Source organism: Erinaceus europaeus, chromosome 16, assembly GCF_950295315.1.
Source record: "Erinaceus europaeus chromosome 16, mEriEur2.1, whole genome shotgun sequence".
Lineage (NCBI taxonomy): Eukaryota > Metazoa > Chordata > Mammalia > Eulipotyphla > Erinaceidae > Erinaceus > Erinaceus europaeus.
In genome coordinates this window covers 41,365,735-41,384,589 of record NC_080177.1, presented here as the reverse complement: position 1 = coordinate 41,384,589, position 18,855 = coordinate 41,365,735, and the positions used below count along the sequence as shown (strand labels likewise).

At 38.3% G+C, this 18,855-nt stretch overlaps 1 protein-coding gene across 1 annotated transcript in view; it reads right to left on the bottom strand.

Annotated features, from left to right (window-relative positions):
• Positions 1 to 228: 228 nt before the first annotated feature.
• LOC103117331 (guided entry of tail-anchored proteins factor CAMLG) overlaps positions 229 to 18,855 on the bottom strand; it is an 84,492-nt gene continuing 65,865 nt past the window's right edge. The window contains exons 2-3 of the mRNA XM_060175588.1: positions 1,626 to 1,939; positions 229 to 1,312 (exon numbers count right to left, since the gene is read on the bottom strand). Of these exons, the coding sequence (XP_060031571.1) occupies positions 654 to 1,312; positions 1,626 to 1,939 (973 nt within the window). The 3' untranslated portion in view covers positions 229 to 653. The remainder of the gene's footprint in view (positions 1,313 to 1,625; positions 1,940 to 18,855) is intronic.

Below are 18,855 nucleotides of genomic sequence, written 5' to 3'. Positions count from 1 at the left end.
TCTAAAAGGTTTAGATAAAATTATTTAAAATAAAAAAAATACAAAGTTGAATAACTTATTTATGTATAAGTTTTATTCATCCACCAGTCAGTGATATGAGATATTTTTCTTGGTAATTTCCAATGTTATAATCCCATGTTGATCAAATAAACATTCCTACAGGGCCACCAAGATAGCTCATCAGGACAGGAAACAAAATGTTCTTACTTTACTAGGCTTTTTTTTTTTTTTCAGGTTCTTTCATTTTATTTTTATGATGACTCCATTTCTCAGGACAGAATACAAATACAAGATGCAGCCCTTGAAGCTGGCAAAAAACACATTAATTTGCTTTCCTAAAAGCACTAGCTCAGCTCCTAAGAAGAGCAATTACGAATCTGAGAAGTTAGGAAGAGGTACAGACTAGCAATTCTATTACAATTAAACAAAAACATCAATTAATGACACTGATATTCTATTCTTCATATTAGTTACTAATACATACTCAGCCCTTTTAAATCAGGGAACCTGCAGTCTCATTCTTAACCAAGTAGTTTTACAACTCCTATATAGTAGAGTATTACATAAAGGTGTAAACCAATTTGTATCCTTTCAAGATATTTCGATATGGAAGAGAAACTTTCTTTTTGTAAGACTATCCTGATTCTACAGGTTCATGGTACTTCAGAACCCCAATAATCAAGCAGTTCATGACAAAAGATAAAAGTGAAAAAGTAGACACAGAGGTCTGTGAAGACTTCGCCCATTTTGCTGTAGGTATCCATTGATCGATTTATCACTTCAGCAGGAATTCCAGATAACAAAAGTGCAGCTGTTAGTACTGTTGTCTTTATCTTCTTTTCACCCTTAGGAAAATATTTGTATAGTCCCATGTATGCAAGTTGTAAAGTAAGAAATGGAGCGAATATGGACAAGTATTTGCAAACAAAAGCTCTGACTCCAAAGGCAAGAAGGGCGCATCCCACCAATCTAAATATTCGAAAAGAGTCAAATTCTTCTGCTGTATTTCCATCCTCTTGATTGGGTTTTTCACTAATCAGCTGTTTCCTTAGCTTCATTGCTTCTTCAAATCGGGAGAGGTACTGTTCTAGGCCATGGCGAGAACCCCTTTGGACAGTATCAGTTGACAGGTCCCCTCTGTTCCGTTGCCGAAGATCCAGGCTGGCATCACTACTGCATTCAGAGGGCTTCATGAAAGAGTCCAGTTTGTCTCCCAGCTGAGTTCCCTTCCCCTCAGCCACACTCTGCTGGTCAATGGTTCCTGAACAGACAGAATCACCCAGCACTATTCGCTTTGAAACTGAAGGAATGGGGAGTCGGGCTGTAGCGCAGCGGGTTAAGCGCAGGTGGCGCAAAGCACAAGGACCGGCATAAGGATCCCGGTTCGAACCCCGGCTCCCCACCTGCAGGGGAGTCGCTTCACAGGTGGTGAAGCAGGTCTGCAGGTGTCTGTCTTTCTCTCCTCCTCTCTGTCTTCCCCTCCTCTCTCCATTTCTCTCTGTCCTATCCAACAACGACGACATCCATAACAACTACAACAATAAAACAACAAGGGCAACAAAAGGGAATAAATAAAATAAAATAAATATTTAAAAAAAAAAAAAAGAAAGAAACTGAAGGAATGTTGAGGGAATTCAGTTTATCACTCTCCTGCTGCCTTGAATTAATTTGACTTTCTTCTTCCTCGCTCCCGGGCCTGTGAAAGCCCATGATCTGATTGATGCGCTGTTCTGAGTTCATGAGCAGCTTCCTCCGCCTCAGCTCGGCCCGACGCTGGGATTCCGACAGGCCTGAGCCTAGCGGCCCCCCCCCTCCCCCCCGCCAGTCCCCGTTCTCACGGGGCGCGACAGTCACCGGCTCCATCTTCTCCACAGGGAGGGAGGGAGCGAGGGAGGGAGTGGTGACAAGGGTGAAGGTGGCCTCGGAGGAGGCAACTCGGCTTTTTTTTTTTTAATTAACAAGTAATTCTTTCTTTGTATATTGAGGAGCAATACCATAATGACTATCTAGGCTTATGGGAATACTTAAAAGGTTTCAGCACTTATTAGTTAGGTGTAAAACAGGAGAGAAATACTGGAAGGAAATAGACATAACTATTTCCATCACTCACGTAGAGATGAAAATAATTCCTGTTCTCTCAGCTAATGAGGAAAGACCTTGTGACACACAGGTATCTGTCAGAATTTTCAGAAATAATATAGTTTTTTAAAATTTTTTAAAAAAATATCTTTATTAATTTATTGGACAGAGATAGCCAGAAATGGAGAAGGTAGTGATAGAGAGGAAGAGAGACAGAGAGAAACCTGTAACACTGCTTCACTACTTGCAAAGATTTCTCCCTGCAGGTAGGGGCTGGGGTTTGAACCCAGGTCCTTACGCACTGTAACATGTGCTCAACGAAGTGTGCCACCTCCCAGGCCTGGATAATGAGTTTAAATTAACACCAGAAGTAAAAACTTCTCTGGATCCAACTAAAATATCACCAAGAAGTTCATAATAAGCCAACTAATCCTGAGTAACTTAATTATGTGCCTAAATGAAATCAAACACAATTTAAACTTTATAACAAAATGCAACAACAAATAGTGAAAAATTTGTTATATTGAGCAACCAACCAAAGATTAAGTGAAATAGGATTCATGGCCAGGAGAAAAAAATTAAAAGGAATAACAAAAAATAACTTGGCTAACAAAAGTGTTCACCTGTATAGTACATCTACTTTGCCTAATGTGTAACCTAGGAGTCTGGCTCCCATTATACTGAAGGAAGTTTTGGCTCTGATGTCTTTTTTTTTCTTTTATATCTCTCAGTCTCTGATTAACTCTTTCTATTTGACACTGTTATCCTGGAACAGTGAAACCCCAGGGAAGAAAGAAAGGAGGGGGACAGGAAGGAGAAGGAGAGGGAGAAGAAAAAGGAGATGGAAAGTGAGTGGGAGAAGGAAAGGGAAGGGCATGGATTCAGGGGTGGAGAGGGGTGGAGGAAGTGGAGAAGGATGAACAGGAGGAGGAGAGTTCCTGGGAAAAAATGTTTTTTTTTGGAAAATGCACCTGTTTTCGCTAGTGTGCAACGCAAGTTGAGTTTGCTCCCAACATGTTGGAGGCAGTTTTTGTGCTGTGGTGTCTTTCATTTTTTGCTTCTCAGTTTCTGTCTCTTTTTTCCACTCAACAATCTCAGGCTCAGGCTCAGGCTGGAGCAATGACGTCCCAAGAACCAAAAGAAAAAAAAATAGTTCTAGAAATTTAGAAATTCACACCTATGGACATTTAATCTTTGATAAGGGGGCCCAAAGGATTAAATGGAAAAAGGAGGCTCTCTTTAATAAATGGTGCTGGGAAAACTGGGTTGTAACATGCAGAAGAATGAAATTGAACCACTTTATCTCACCAGAAACAAAAATCCAACTCCAAATGAATCAAAGACCTAGATGTCAGACCAGAAACAATCAAATACTTAGAGGAAAACATTGGTAAAACAGTTTCCCACCTACACCTCAAGGACATCTTTGATGAATCAAACCCAATTGCAAAGAAGACTAAAGCAGAAACAAACCAATGGGACTACATCAAATTGAAAAGCTTCTGCACATCCAAAGAAACTATCACAAAAACAAAGAGACCCCTCACAGAAAGGGAGAAGATCCTCACATGCCATACATTAGACAAGAAACTAATCAGCAAAATATATAAAGAGCTCAGCAAACTTAGCACCAAAACAGCAAATGACCCCATCCAAAAATGGGCAGAGGAAATGAACAAAACATTCACCTCAGAGGAGATCCAAAAGGCTAACAAACATACGAAAAACTGCTCTAGGGCACTGATTGTCAGAGAAATGCAAATTAAGACAACACTAAGATACCACCTCACTCCTGTAAGAATGGCATACATCAAAAAGGACAGCAGCAACAAATGCTGGAGAGGATGTGGGGACAGAGGAACCCTTTTACATTGCTGGTGGGAATGTACATTGGTCCAGCCTCTGTGGAGAGCAGTCTGGAAAACTCTCAGAAGGCTAAGCATGGACCTACCATATGATCCAGTAATTCCTCTCCTGGGGTTATACTCGAAGGACTACATAACACCCAACCAAAAAGAGGTGTTCATAGCAGCACAATTCATAATAGCTAAAACCTGGAAGCAACCCAGGTGCACAACAACAGATGAGTGGCTGAGAAAGCTGTGGTATATATACACAATGGAATACTATGCAGCTATCGAGAATAATGAACCCACCTTCTCTGACCCATCTTGCACAGAGCTAGAAGGAATTATGTTAAGTCAGCTAAGTCAGAAAGATAAAGATGAGTATGGGATGATCCCACTCATCAACAGAAGTTGAGGAAGAAGATCTGAAAGGGAAACTAAAAGCAGGATCTCACCAAATTGTGAGTAGAGCACCAAAGTAAAAACCCTGTGGTGAGGAGTAGACATGCAGCTTCCTGGGACAGTGGGGGATAGGAGTGGGTGGGAGGGATGGGTCATAGTCTTTTGGTGGTGGGAATGGTGTTTATGTACACTTCTAGTAAAATGTAGTCATATAAATCACTAGTTAATTAATACAAGAGGGGGAAAATTAATTGTATGTCTCAAAAGTTTTTCAAAACACAAACTGAATCTTTTTAATATATAGGCTGTGTATTTGATATTCAGACTCTCTCAAAAGCCTAGACCAAGTAGATCAGAAGCATCCAATGGCACAGCTATATACAAGATACTGGATACTGTACAGCAAACCCTAACAAAAGGATTTTTCTTTTTTTTTTTATGCTATCTACCCCCACCCTATTATTTTTTTAAGGTTTTTCTTTTTTCTTTTACTTTTCTACAAGAGAGAGAAAGAGAGGGAGGGAGAATGAATACCAGTATCACTGGTAATTATTCATAAAATGTTCTCCCTAAAAGTAGGGACTAGTGTTTGAACCTGTGTGTCTGTGCTTGGAGACATGTGTTCTCTATCACATGCTGCACTGCCCAGCCTCCTTGAGGTTCATTTTTTTAAATACACTTTTTATTGATTAATCAAGTCATAGCAACATCTTTTTCTTTAAATATCAATATTACGAACAATATTTTGACTAAAATGATGGAAGTATACTTGCAAAGAAATAAAGCAAATGGGGGGTCGGGCGGTAGTGCAGCAGGACCAGCTTAAAGATCCTGGTTTCCTACCCCCGGCTCCCCACCTGCAGGGGAGTCATTTCACAGGCAGTGAAGTAGGTCTGCAGGTGTCTATCTTTCTCTCCCCTTCTCTGTCTTCCCCTCCTCTCTCCATTTCTTTCTGTCCTATGCAACAATGAACGATATCAACAAAAACAATAATAACCACAACAAAGCTGCGGCAACAAGGGCAACAAATGGGGGGGAAATGGCCTCCAGGAGCAGTGGATTCATGGTGCAGGAACTGAGCCTCAGCAATAACCCCAGAGGCAAAAAAGAAGAAAGAAAGAAAGAAAGAAAGAAAGAAAGAAAGAAAGAAAGAAAGAAAGAGAAGAAGAAAAGAAAATGGATGTGTTAAAATCACAAAAGCCTGCCATTCAGGATATCAACTTTTCTTTCTCATTCTATTGCTTTTCAATCTTTTGTTGAATGTTCAGCACAGGTACTGCATGCCCATTACTGTTATAAATATTTTCAAAATCTCAATAGAGAATCATATAGTGCCTAGGAAATAGTTCTGCTGGCAGGTTACAGGACTTACAAGCTTAAGGATCAAGGTTAAATCCCTAACACTTCTAGTGCTAGAGTTTTTTTGTTTGTTTGTTTGTTTTCTTTTCTTTTTTAATTTTTTATTTAAGAAAGGATTAATGAACAAAAACATAAGGTAGGAGGGGTACAACTCCACACAATTACCACCACTCAATCCCCATAACCCACCCCCTCCCATGATAGCTTTCCCATTCTCTAGCCCTCTGGGAGCATGGATCCAGGGTTGCTGAGGGTTGCAGAAGGTAGAAGGTCTGGCTTCTGTAATTGCTTCCCCGCTGAACATGGGCGTTGACTGGTCGGTCCATACTCCCAGTCTGCCTCTCTCTTTCCCTAGTAGGGTGTGTCTCTGGGGAAGCGGAGCTCCAGGACACATTGGTGGGGTCTTCAGTCCAGGGAAGCCTGGCTGGCATCCTGGTGGCATCTGGAACATGGTGATTGAAAAGAGAGTCAACATATGAAGCCAAACAATTTGTTGAGCAATCATGATCCCAAGCTTGGAATAGTGGAGAGGAAGTGTTAGGGAGGTACTCACTGCAAACTCTAGTGTACTTCTGCTTTCAGGTATATATTTTGCAGTAGTTTATGGATACGTGTGCACATAAGCTCTCTCTCACAGAAACTGGTGTATATCTAGGTTATGGGACTTTGTTAGAAAGTGAACTATCTGAAATGAAGTTCGAGTGTACTATAAAAGGAAAGGTCTCACCCGAGTAATGAAGCTGAAGGGTTGTCATTCCACACGTGAAGTCTCTGGATACAGTCTGAGGTGAAGCACGTTGAGGTGGCAATCGTTGCGTTGGTTAGGTTGTGATCGGCGGATGCAATATTATTTGGTTTGGACTGGGAGATGCATACGGAAAAGTTGGCCCTATCCAAGGGTTCCAGGACTGGGGGAAGAAGGGGCTCTATAGTGGAGATGTGAGGTTCCTGCTGTCTTAGGGTTCAAAAAGCCAATCGATAGTTAATATATCATCACATTATTTGTTAATTGGGTTAACTTTGAAAAGTCCCTTTGTTATAGTTTGCTGTACAGTATCCAGTATCTTGTATATAGCTGTGTTATTGGATGCTTCTAATCTACTTGGTCTAGGCTTTTGAGAGAGTCCGCATATCAAATACATAGCCTATATATTAAAAGGATTCAGTTTGTCTTTTGAGAAACTTTGAGACATACAATTGATTTCCCCCCTCTCATTAATTAACTACTGATTTATATGTCTACATTTTTCTAGGAATGTACATAAACACCATTCCCACCACCAAAGGACTGTGAACCATCCCTCCCGCCCACTCCCACCCCCCACTGGCCCAGGAAGCTGCATGTCTACCCCTCACCACTGGGTTTTTACTTTGGTGCCCTACTTACAATTTGATCAGGTCCTGCTTTTAGTTTCCCTTTCAGATCTTCTTAGTCAGCTTCTGTTGATGAGTGGGATCATCCCATACTCATCTTTATCTTTCTGACTTAGCTGACTTAACATAATTCCTTCTAGCTCTGTCCAAGATGGGTCAGAGAAGGTGGGTTCATTGTTTTTGATAGCTGCATAGTATTCCATTGTGTATATATACCACAGCTTTCTCAGCCACTCATCTGTTGTTGGGCACCTGGGTTGCTCCAGCTTTTAGCTATTATGAATTGTGCTGCTATGAACACCTCTTTTTGGTTGGGTGTTATGGAGTCCTTGGGTTATATGCCCAGGAGAGGAATTACTGGATCATATGGAAGTTCCATGTCTAGCCTTCTGAGAGTTTTCCAGACTACTCTCCACAGAGGCTGGACCAATTTACATTCCCACCAGCAATGTAAAAGGGTTCCTCTGTCCCCACATCCTCTCCAGCATTTGTTGCTGCTGTCCTTTTTGATGTATGCCATTCTTACAGGAGTGAGGTGGTATCTTAGTGTTGTCTTAATTTGCATTTCTCTGACAATCAGTGCCCTAGAGCAGTTTTTCGTATGTTTGTTAGCCTTTTGGATCTCCTCTGAGGTGAATGTTTTGTTCATTTCCTCTGCCCATTTTTGGATGGGGTCATTTGCTTTTTTGGTGCTAAGTTTGCTGAGCTCTTTATAATTTTGGTGATTAGTTTCTTGTCTGATATATGGCATGTGAAGATCTTCTCCCATTCTGTGAGGGGTCTCTCTGTTTGTTTAATAGTTTCTTTGGATGTGCAGAAGCTTTTCAATTTGATGTAGTCCCATTGGTTTGTTTCTGCTTTAGTCTTCCTTTCAATTGGATTTGATTCATCAAAGATGTCCTTGAGGTGTAGGTTGGAAACTGTTTTACCAATGTTTTCCTCTAAGTATTTGATTGTTTCTGGTCTGCCATCCAGGTCTTTGATCCATTTGGAGTTGATTTTTGTTTCTGGTGAGATAAAGTGGTTCACTTTCATTCTTCTGCATGTTTCATCCCAGTTTTTCCAGCACCATTTATTGAAGAGAGCCTCCTTTTTCCATTTAATCCTTTGGGCCCCCTTATCAAAGATTAGATGCCCATAGGTGTTGGGATTTACTTCTGGGATTTCAATTCTGTTCCACTGGTCTGTGTGCCTATTTTTGTTCCCGTACCATGCTGTTTTGATGATGATGGCTTTATAATATAGTTTAAGGTCTGGGAGTGTGATGCCTCCATTTCTGTTTCTTTTCCTTAAGATGGTTTTGGCAATTCTAGGTGTTTTCAGGTTCCAGGTAAATGATTGTAGTGTTTTTTCTATTCTCTTAAAGAAGCTTGGTGGAACTTTGATGGGTATTGCATTAAATATGTATATGGCTCTGGGGAGAATATTCATTTTGATGATATTTATTCTTCCAATCCATGAGCATGGGATATCTTTCCATTTCTTGGTATCAGTTTCTATCTCCTTGAGTAGCGACTCATAGTTTTCAGTATACAAGTCTTTCACTTCTTTGGTCAACTTTATTCCTAGGTATTTGATTGATTTTGCTGAAACAGTAAATGGGAGTGATTTCTGGATGTCTTCTTCTTCAGATTTAGTGTTTGCATACATTGATTTTGTACCCTGATACCTTGCTATATTGCCTAATAGCTTCCAGGAATTTTCTACTGGATTCTTTAGGTCTTTCTATGTATACTATCATATCATCTGCAAATAGTGAGAGCTTGACTTCTTCCCTTCCAATCTGTATCCCTTTGATTTCTTTCTCTTGCCTGATTGCTATGGCAAGAACTTCCAATACTATGTTGAAGAGTAACGGTGACAGTGGAGAGCCCTGTCTAGTCCCCGATCTGAGGGGGAATGCTTCCAGCTTCTGTCCATTGAGTATGATGTTGGCTGTAGGTTTGCTATATATAGACTCCACTATCTTGAGGAATTTCCCATCTATTCCCATTTTTTGTAGAGTTTTGAGCATGAATGGGTGTTGGTTTTTGTCAAAGGCTTTCTCTGCATCTATTGAGATAATCATGTGGGTTTTGGCTTTGCTTTTATTGATGTGGTGAATGACATTGATTGACTTACAGATGTTGAACCAGCCTTGCATTCCTGGGATGAATCCCACTTGGTCATGATGAACAATCTTATTGATGTGTTGCTGTATCCGGTTGGCCAAGATCTTGTTTAATATTTTGGCATCTATGTTCATCAGAGATATTGGTCTGTAGTTTTCCTTTTTTGTTCTGTCCCTATCAGCTTTTGGTATCAGGGTGATGTTGGCTTCATAAAAGGTGGAAGGGAGTATTCCTGTTTCTTCAATCTTATGGAATAGCTTAAGAAGTATGGGTATTAACTGTTTTCCTGAAAGTTTTGTAGAATTCGTTTGTGAAGCCATCTGGTCCAGGACTTTTGTTGTTGGGGAGATTCTTAATAACGGTTTCAATTTCTTTGTCTGTGATTGGTGCATTTAGATTTTGTAGTTCTTCTTGGTTCAGTTTTGGAAGTGCATAGGTTTCTAGGAATTGTTCCATTTCTTCCAGATTCTCTAGCTTGGTGGCATATAGTTCTTTATAGAAGTTTCGCAGGATTCTCTGGATTTCTGCGGTGTCAGTTGTGATATCTCCTGCATCGTTTACAATTCTATTAATTTGAGTCTTCTCTCTTTTTTGTTTGATGAGTCTGGCTAGGGGTTTGTCAATTTTGTTTAATCTTTCAAAGAACCAACATTTGGCTTCATTGATCTTTTGTATGGTTCTTTTATTTTGGACGTTGTTTATTTCTGCTCTAACTTTAGTGATTTCTGTCCTTCTGGTTGCTTTAGGGTCCCTTTGTTCCTCTTCCTCTAAGTCCTTGAGGTGTTCAGTAAGGTCGTTCATTTGGGCTTCTTCTTGGTGTTTAATATGTGATTGTATGGCTATAAGTTTCCCTCTCAGTACTGCTTTAGCTGTATCCCAAATATTTTGATAGGTTGTGTCTTCATTTTCATTAGTTTCCAGGAACAGTTGAATTTCCTGTTTGAGTGAGTCTCTGACCCAGTGGTTCTTAAGGAGCATGTTGTTTAGTTTCCAAATTCTATGTCTTTTAATAATTTTCCGTTTGTTGTTAAATGCTAGTTTTACTCCACTGTGGTCTGAGAAGATACTTGGGATGATTTCAATGCTCTTGAATTTACTGATGCTGTCTTTGTGGCCTAACATATGGTCTGTCCTTGAGTATGTGTTATGTGGATTTTAAAAGAAGGTGTATTCCAGTTTTGTGGGGTGGAGGAGTCTGATAATGTCCAAGAGGTCTAGTCTGTCAATCTCTTCAATCAATTCTCTTGTATCTTTATTGGTTCTCTGCTTTATTGATCTGTCTAAGTGTGAGAGTGGGGTATTGAAGTCTCCCACTATTATTGTATTACTATTGATGTATTTTTGAAATTATTTCAGTAGATGCTTAATGTATTTAGATGGTCCCTCGTTGGGTGCATAGATGTTAATGATTGTTAAGTCTTCTTGGCTGATTGATCTAATCATTATGTAATGTCCTTGCCTATCTTTTATTACTTTATTTAATTTAAAATCTATCATGTCTGAGATGAGAATGGCTGTTCCTGCCCTTTTTTGTGAACCGATAGCCTGTATGATAGTTTTCCATCCTTTCACTTTAAGTCTGTGTTTATCTTGTTGTGACAGATGGGATTCTTGCAAGCAGCATATGGTTGGGTTATGTTTTCTGATCCATCCCCCCACCCTGTGCCTTTTGATGGGTGAGTTTAAGCCATTGACATTTATTGATATTATGGATTTAATGTATTGTAGTGCCATTGTTCTAAAAAAAATTGTTTACTCTGATATATTACAAGTATTATAGTGATGTTCTTGTTTATAAGAGGTCTTTTAGTACCTCTTTCAGGGCCGGATTGGTGATGGTTGCCTCCTTTAACTGTTGTTTGTCTAATAAGGTTTTGATCCCTCCTTCTAGCTTGAATGAAAGTCTAGCAGGATAAACCCTTTTTCATTCAGGGCTCGATAGATATCTTGCCACTCCCTTCTGGCTTTTAGAGTGTGAGTGGAGAAGTCTGCAGATAATCTTATGGGTTTTCCCTTGTATGTGACTTTTTGTTTCTCTCTTGCAGCCTTTAGGATCCTTTCTTTATCCTTACTTCTTCTCATTGTGACTATGATGTGTCTTGGTGTCTTCAGGTCTGGGTTGATTCTGTTTGGTACTCTATGGGCCTCTTGAACCTTGATATCCTTTCTGTTATTCAGGTCTGGGAAGTTTTATTGTATTATTTCCTGTAGAATGTTTGCTTCCCCTTCCTCTCTTTCTTCCTCTGCCAGGCCAATTATACGAATGTTACTTCTTTTGAGATCATCCCATATGTCTCTGTTGTTGTTTTCAGTGTCTCTCAATCTCTTTTTAGCTCTTTCACCTCTTTCTTATTTTTCTCTAACTCATCCTCTGTCTGACTAATTCCGTTTTCTGCTTCTGTTAGTCTGCTTTCCCTTGCCTCAGCTTCTTTCTTCATTACAGCTATTTCCGCTTTCAGTTCTCTAATTGCCTCAAGATAATCAGTATTTTTCTTGGGTGTCTCAACTGTTGTTTCCCTAATACTGCCATTCCTTTCCTCCAATGTTGTTTTCATTTCTGTGATTAATAAGTTTATTATTGCTTGCATACTTTTCTTATGTATGGTTACTTCTGGCTGATTTGTAGTTTCTTCTGTGCTCTTGTCTTCATTCATTGGAGTAGCAGTTTTATTTGTTTTTAATCTACCCATTTTTTAAATTTATGTGTTTCTCTTTTTTTTTATGCTCTGTTGTTCCTCAGTTGTTGTGTCTTGAGTACAAGTAATACTGTGCTAAATACCTTTATGACAATTGCACTCACCAACCTCCGGAATTACAGTAGCAACTGAAGTAAGTATTGAAGCAGTTTAATCGTTACCAGTTAGCCAAACAATTTCTCCAGTCCGTGAAAAAATAGTAACCAAATCCAAGGGAAGAAAGAGAAAAGAAAGAGAGGATAGCAAGAATAGACAGTTATGCAAATCTATTATCCACTGTATATTCTAGGGGTAACAAGAGGGGAAAGGGAACTAGAGCAGAGTCCACTCTGAGTCAGATTTCGTTTCCAGAAGATGTGATCAGAGAACACGCTGTTAGCAGCTTCTCAGTCTGCCATCTTCCCGGGATCCACAAAAGGACTTTTCAAAGTTAACCCAATTAACAAATAATGTGATGATAACATTAACTATCGATTGTCTTTTTGAACCCTAAGACAGCAGGAACCTCACATCTCCACTATAGAGCCTCTACTTCCCCCAGTCCTGGAACCTTGGATAGGGCCTACTTTCCCATATGCCTCTCCCAATCCATATCAAATAATATTGCATCTGCCGATCGCAACCTAATCAACACAATGATTGCCACCTCAACATGCTTCAGCTCAGACTGTGTCCAGAGACTTCATATGTGGAATGACAACCCTTCAGCTTCATTACTCAGGTGAGACTTTTCCTTTCATGGTATTCTCTGATTCCATCCCAGGTGTTTCACTTTCTAACAAAGTTCCAAAACCTAGATATACACCAGTTTCTGTGAGAAGGCATATGTTCACACGTATCCATAAACTACTGCAAAATATATACCTGAAAGCAGAAGTACACTAGAGTTTGTAGTGAGTACCCCCCTAACACTTCCTCTCCACTACTCCAAGCTTTGGGTCAATGATTGCTCAACAATTTGTTTGGCTTCGTATGTTAACTCTCTTTTCAGTCATCAGGTTCCAGATGCCATCAGGATGCCGGCCAGGCTTCCCTGGACTGAAGACCCCACCAATGTGTCCTGGAGCTCCGCTTCCCCAGAGACCCACCCTACTAGGGAAAGAGAGAGGCAGACTGGGAGTATGGACTGACCAGTCAATGCCCATGTTCAGTGGGGAAGCAATTACAGAAGCCAGACCTTCTACCTTCTGCAACCCACAATGACCATGAGTCCATGCTCCCAGAGGGATAGAGAATGGGAAAGCTATCAGGGGAGGAGGTGGGATATGGAGATTGGGTGGTGAGAATTGTGTGGAGTTGTACCCCTCCTACCCTATGGATTTGTTAATACATCCTTTCTTAAATAAAAATAAATAAATAAATAAGAAAAATCTCAAGTAGAACTTTCAGAGACAAAGCTACAGTAATCCAAACATTGTGACATTGGCATAAAGATAAACATATGGTAAAAATGAAACAGAAGAGAAGTGGATATATAGATATCTACCCATGTCTAATGAATTAATTTTTCAGTAAAAGTCTTAGCTTATTCAGTAGACAAAGATTTTCCATAAATATTGTTGAAATAACCAGACAAGTATATGTAAAAATAATTTTGACCCTTACTATCACACAAAATTAGCTTTTAATGCATCTAAAAGTAAGTATTAAAACTATACAATTCATAAGACATGAGAAAAATTTTGTGGTCTAAGATCAAGAAATAATAACTTCAAAAAATAACAACCTATAAAATAAAAATTAATGAATGATCATCAGAATTAAAGACTTCTATTCTTTGAAAGACAGTGTTAGGAAAGAAAAAGAAATACTGAGACTAAGAAAAATATTTACAGTTATATGTTTGGTTTAACTAACTTATATCCAGAATGTATGAATAACTCCTATGATGAAACAGTCAGAAGAAAGCCTCATTTTGAAAAAGTCACATTTTACCAAAGAAGATATGTAAATGTCAAATAGGCATAAAAAAGAGCAAAACAGGAGCTGGGTGGTGGTACACTAGGTTGAGGGCACCTGTTTTCATGTGCAAGGACCTAGGTTTAAGTCCTTGGTCCCTGCCTGCAGGAGGGAAGCTTCATAAGTGGTGAAGCAAGGTTGAGGTATCACTCTCTATCTTCTTCTCTCTCCATTTTTCTCTGACTCTATCAAATAAAGAAAAATTAAAAAGAAAAGGGAAAAGTGGCCTCTGGGAGCAGTGAATTCCTCCTATAGGGACCAAGCCCCAGTATTTTTTTTCAAGAAGAAAATGAGTTACAGAAAATCACAAATTGTGTTGTTGTTGTTGTCATTGCTTTTAATTTGCAAGAGAGGACCGAGGACTGTTCATCAGATAATGTATGTTCCTTGCCATGAATATGGTCCATGTTTGAAACCTGGCACTGCATAGAAACTGCTACAGTACCCGAAGAAACTCCAGAGCTATGAAGTCTATCCTTCCCTGCCTATCTAAAATAAAAGAAATATACATGCACAAGACCCTAACACTACACACACATAATAATATAATAATAATAATAATAATAAATATGCAAGAATATTCCATAAATGTCTGGGTAAATAATTTCTGCCTCAGTGATTTAATATACCTTTGTCTGGCAGGTTTGTATGTATTTAAATTAATAATCAGCTATATGATCTTAGTATTTAATTGACTCTTAGGAGGCAATATTGACTTAATACTGAGCAAGATTATTCCAAATTCGTGCTGTCATTGCAACATGAGGGGTAGATAATTTACACTTACTTAATGGACTTGGATTTAAAATGTTTATTTTGAGGAGCTGATGCCTGCAGAAGGTTCCTTATATATCCTAGAGGATAGAGAAGGCGTTGCTTGAGCAAACCTAGCATACACAAATTTGTTTGTCAATATACTCCAAATCTCTTCCAAATACTGAGAGTTTAAGAGCTTATGAATCAGCTTGAACAGCTTGCTGATGCTCATTTAACAGACTATGTGGGAAATCGAGTTTACTTCAAATTTATGAACTGATGGAGCTATTCCTTATAATGATTAACAATGAGTCATAGAAGAAACCAAGGGCCATTCTCAGGCACATGTTCCTAATGTCAGGTGTGGAGAGAGTGAGAACAGTTGCAGAAGAGGAAAAGGTCTCTTGACAGTCTGTTAGCTAATTTTAATTTTAATGTGAAGACACAGAGAAGAAAAAATTTAAGGTGCATTTAGTATCTAAAATATCTCTGAAATGGATGTTTTGTGAAAAGTTTGGGACAGTCATCTGAAGATTGTTATTAATATAAGAAAGCAATACTTCAGAGAATATGTAATAGTATCACAATATGTTTACCTAATTTGAGGACTCAGAAGAAAATATAAGTGCATGAAGTATAGGGTGGTTACACATATTGTTCTGATAATTGATGTTTTTACCTGTGAAACACATCACCTACATATTCCGAGGCCCAGATGTGAGACACTTAGAAAAATATATAAAAAAGTAATGGGAGAAACTGTACTAAGGTAGATGGTTAAATAAAAAAGAGACATAGAGTGCTACAAAACTGATTTTGTAACAAAATAATTGTCAGTTGTATTTTGAAAGAGGAATTAATAGACATTTACTTAGAGTTTTTTCAACAAGTATTTGACCAATGAACATTATCTACCATGTGTGCATACAGTGTTAAAACACTTCAAAATTATTACCTCACTTTACCACCATAAGAACCCTACAAGAAAGGTGACTGGTAGTATTTCCCATGGTTTATAGGGAAAAAAAAACTATAGAGTATAAAAGTCTGTCCCAAGTTTATGAAGACTTTTGGTAGTGGAATTGTTACTCAACTCATGCATACTATGACCAGAAATGTTCTTTAAAAATCAGCATGTGAAATCCAGCCTGTTTGATGAGTAAATGCGATAAATACCTGAATGAATATACGCTATAGATGTTTTTAATTCCATTTAAATAAAATTCAATTTTTTTCTGTTACTAAGCTTTCTGGATTAACCCTGCCTATAGTATGAGATCATATGACTCAATGTTCTTCTCTTGTTCACATACAGATATGCTTAAAAAGATCAATTTGCCCATACTTATTATGTTATATTTCTGAATTTTTGTATCTGTAAAGCCTGTTGTTTAACTATAAAGGCAAGACATAATGGAGAATATGTTTACACATGAAAGGAGTTTAAAATAAAAGAATACATAATTAAATGATTAGAAATTACACTGGGAATTATTGTTTTTTAGTAGTAATTTATAAGATTATAAGATAATAGGGGTATAATTCGATACCACTCTCACCACCAAAGTTCTATTCCCCTCCCTCAAGCAATAAGCACCATAGTTCTCCCAAGGTGACAGATATGGGATATATATATATATATATATATATATATATTTTTTTTTTTTTTTTTCAAGTTCATGTGTTTCAGAACTGTATACTACGCATATAAGTGAAATCATCTGGTACTTGTCTTTCACTTCCTTACTTGCTTCACTAAGCATAATCACTACCAGTTCCATTGATTCTGCCTAAACAACTGGTGAATATAACTGGATACAACTAGCCATTGGTATAAAATAGCAATTCTTAAAATGTGGTCCAAGAAAACCTGGGAATCTCCACTAGGCTTTTAGGAGCTCCTCATGATCAGTGCTATTATCATAATTGTATTTTATTCTCCTTCTGTCATAAGTACATATAATCACTTTCTACTATTATATGTTTGCAATATGAACTCCTAACTCTTCCAATTCCAGGGAGATGTTAATCCCGGTGTAAGACTAGAATTAAATGATTTAGAGCTATGGCAACTTTTCAAATTCAATTTTAGAAAGTGGTCCTTGCTTTGCTTTGCTCTGCTTACAAAAGCTGCAAAATTTGTGATAGTGAATTTCCACATAATTGGCTTCTACATAGTTGACTTTCCAATTTGACCAGATATAAGAATCACCTGAAGAGCTTGTTTAAATACTATTTTCTGGACCCAGCATCCAGGTACTCTAATTCTGTGGGTCTAGGCTGAGTGCTGAGAATCTCTCCACTCAAACTCAGACTTTTGTCCAACTGGCAGGGCTCCAGCTAATAAAATCAAGTGTGTGTTCTGCTCTAACCTTTTCAACTTCCTATAATATGTCATCCTATATTGCTCTTCAAAGACTTTCTACCTAGGTACATAGCTCTCAGATAAGTGCTAGTAAAAAATCTTTTGAAGTGTTTGGCGTTATGGTTCTAACTACAAGTTTATATATTAGAAATGTTCATTGAAATTGGCAAATTTAGCTTTGAAATAATTCATAGCATAAACAGAAAATTATGCAGGGGAAACTCTTAGATCAGCAGCATATATGTAAGAGTCACTTTCAATACCGTGTCAATACTGTGTCAGGAGGTACATGTTTAAATTAAAATGTTATCTGCAATTGCTATGAATATGCTTTTCATGATACACTAAGACTTGCATTTCACTGAAAAGAATTCTACCAGGCAAGGCAGAGAAGTCTTTGAGGCCCTGTTGTCCTAGCAGAATGCTTGCCAGTATCTTGACAAAATTAGGAAGTCCTTCTTGAACTGCCCTCCAGACATGAGCACACACAAAGGAAGGTTTCGTCTGAAATCCTAAGCAAATAAAGTTCAAGTGAGGAAAGTGGAACATTAAATTTTAGAATTGGCAAGTAGTAACGTTTTGCAACCTTGAAGATATTAACTAAGGGTTGGAATTCCACAAAACTGCAATTTTGATAACTATATACTCCCCCCTCAAAGGTGAAGACTTTACCTGGAGAAAGATCTAAAGATGAAGTTGTTTAACCCAGGTTCATAAACATGAAAGTAGTATGCCAAGATCCTTACAGGGAGGGGCAGTGGGTATCTGCAGAAAAGAAGTATTTCCCTTGGTAGGGTAAACCCTTTAATACTCCTTTAGGTGGGCTCTCATTAAAGAACCAATTCCCCATCTCTTCTCAGGAATTTGGCTTTTTCCTTGAAAAGTCTTCTTTCTTTAATATATGGCAGACTTCTTTGAAGATATTAGCATTAGCATGATATTTTATTGTTTAAATTTATCTCAGATATGGAATCCTCATTTGTATCCAAACCAAAAAATTCACAAGTCCAAAGCCACTTATACTTTTCCATTCAATTTATTCACATCTATTCAAAAGGTGCTTGTTACATGTGACATACTGTATTAGATGCTTTGGAAGAAGAAAAAGATGGATCTGACATAGATTTTCACCCTCCAAGACTTCTATATATGGGCTGGCTAAAAATGAAAGTACTCACAATCATTATGAAATAGAAGAATAACATTATACCTTATATGTGAGAGGCATATAAGGTATAATGAGAGTTGAACAGTGGGGAGGAGGATGATTAAGAAATATTTTGAGGATAGGAAGTATTTAAACTAAGTTTAAAAGGAATAATATAGACACTTAGAAATAATGGAAGACAGAATAGTAGATGCTACAGTGCCAGAATTTCAAACATTTTTACTACTTATGATTTTATTTTTATTAATTATCTAATAAATGATTAACAAGATTGAAAGATAACAAGGGTATAGCTAAATACAATTTCCACCACCAGAGTTTGTGTCCCATCCCCTCCATTGGAAATCTCCCTGTTCTTTATCCCTCTGGAGATATGGACCAGAGTTCTTTATGGGGAGAAGAAGATGGAAGGTCTGGCTTCTATAACTGCTTCTCCACTGGATATGGTCTTTATCAGGTCAATCCATAACCCCAGCCTGTTTCTAATTTTCCCTAGTGAGGTTGGGCTCTGAAGAGAGACTTCAGGACACATTGGTGAAATCATTTGGGAAGTTAGAATGGTATCATAGCAGTGTCTGCAACTTGGTAACTGAAAGGAAGTAAGATATAAAGCAGGACAACTTGTTTAATAAACAGGAACACAAAGGTAGGATTAGAGCAGATGAAATTAGGAGTCTTTGGGTGGGAAGAAGCTAGGAGGTCTATTTTAGGTATATTCCAAGAGGCCCATGACTAGTAA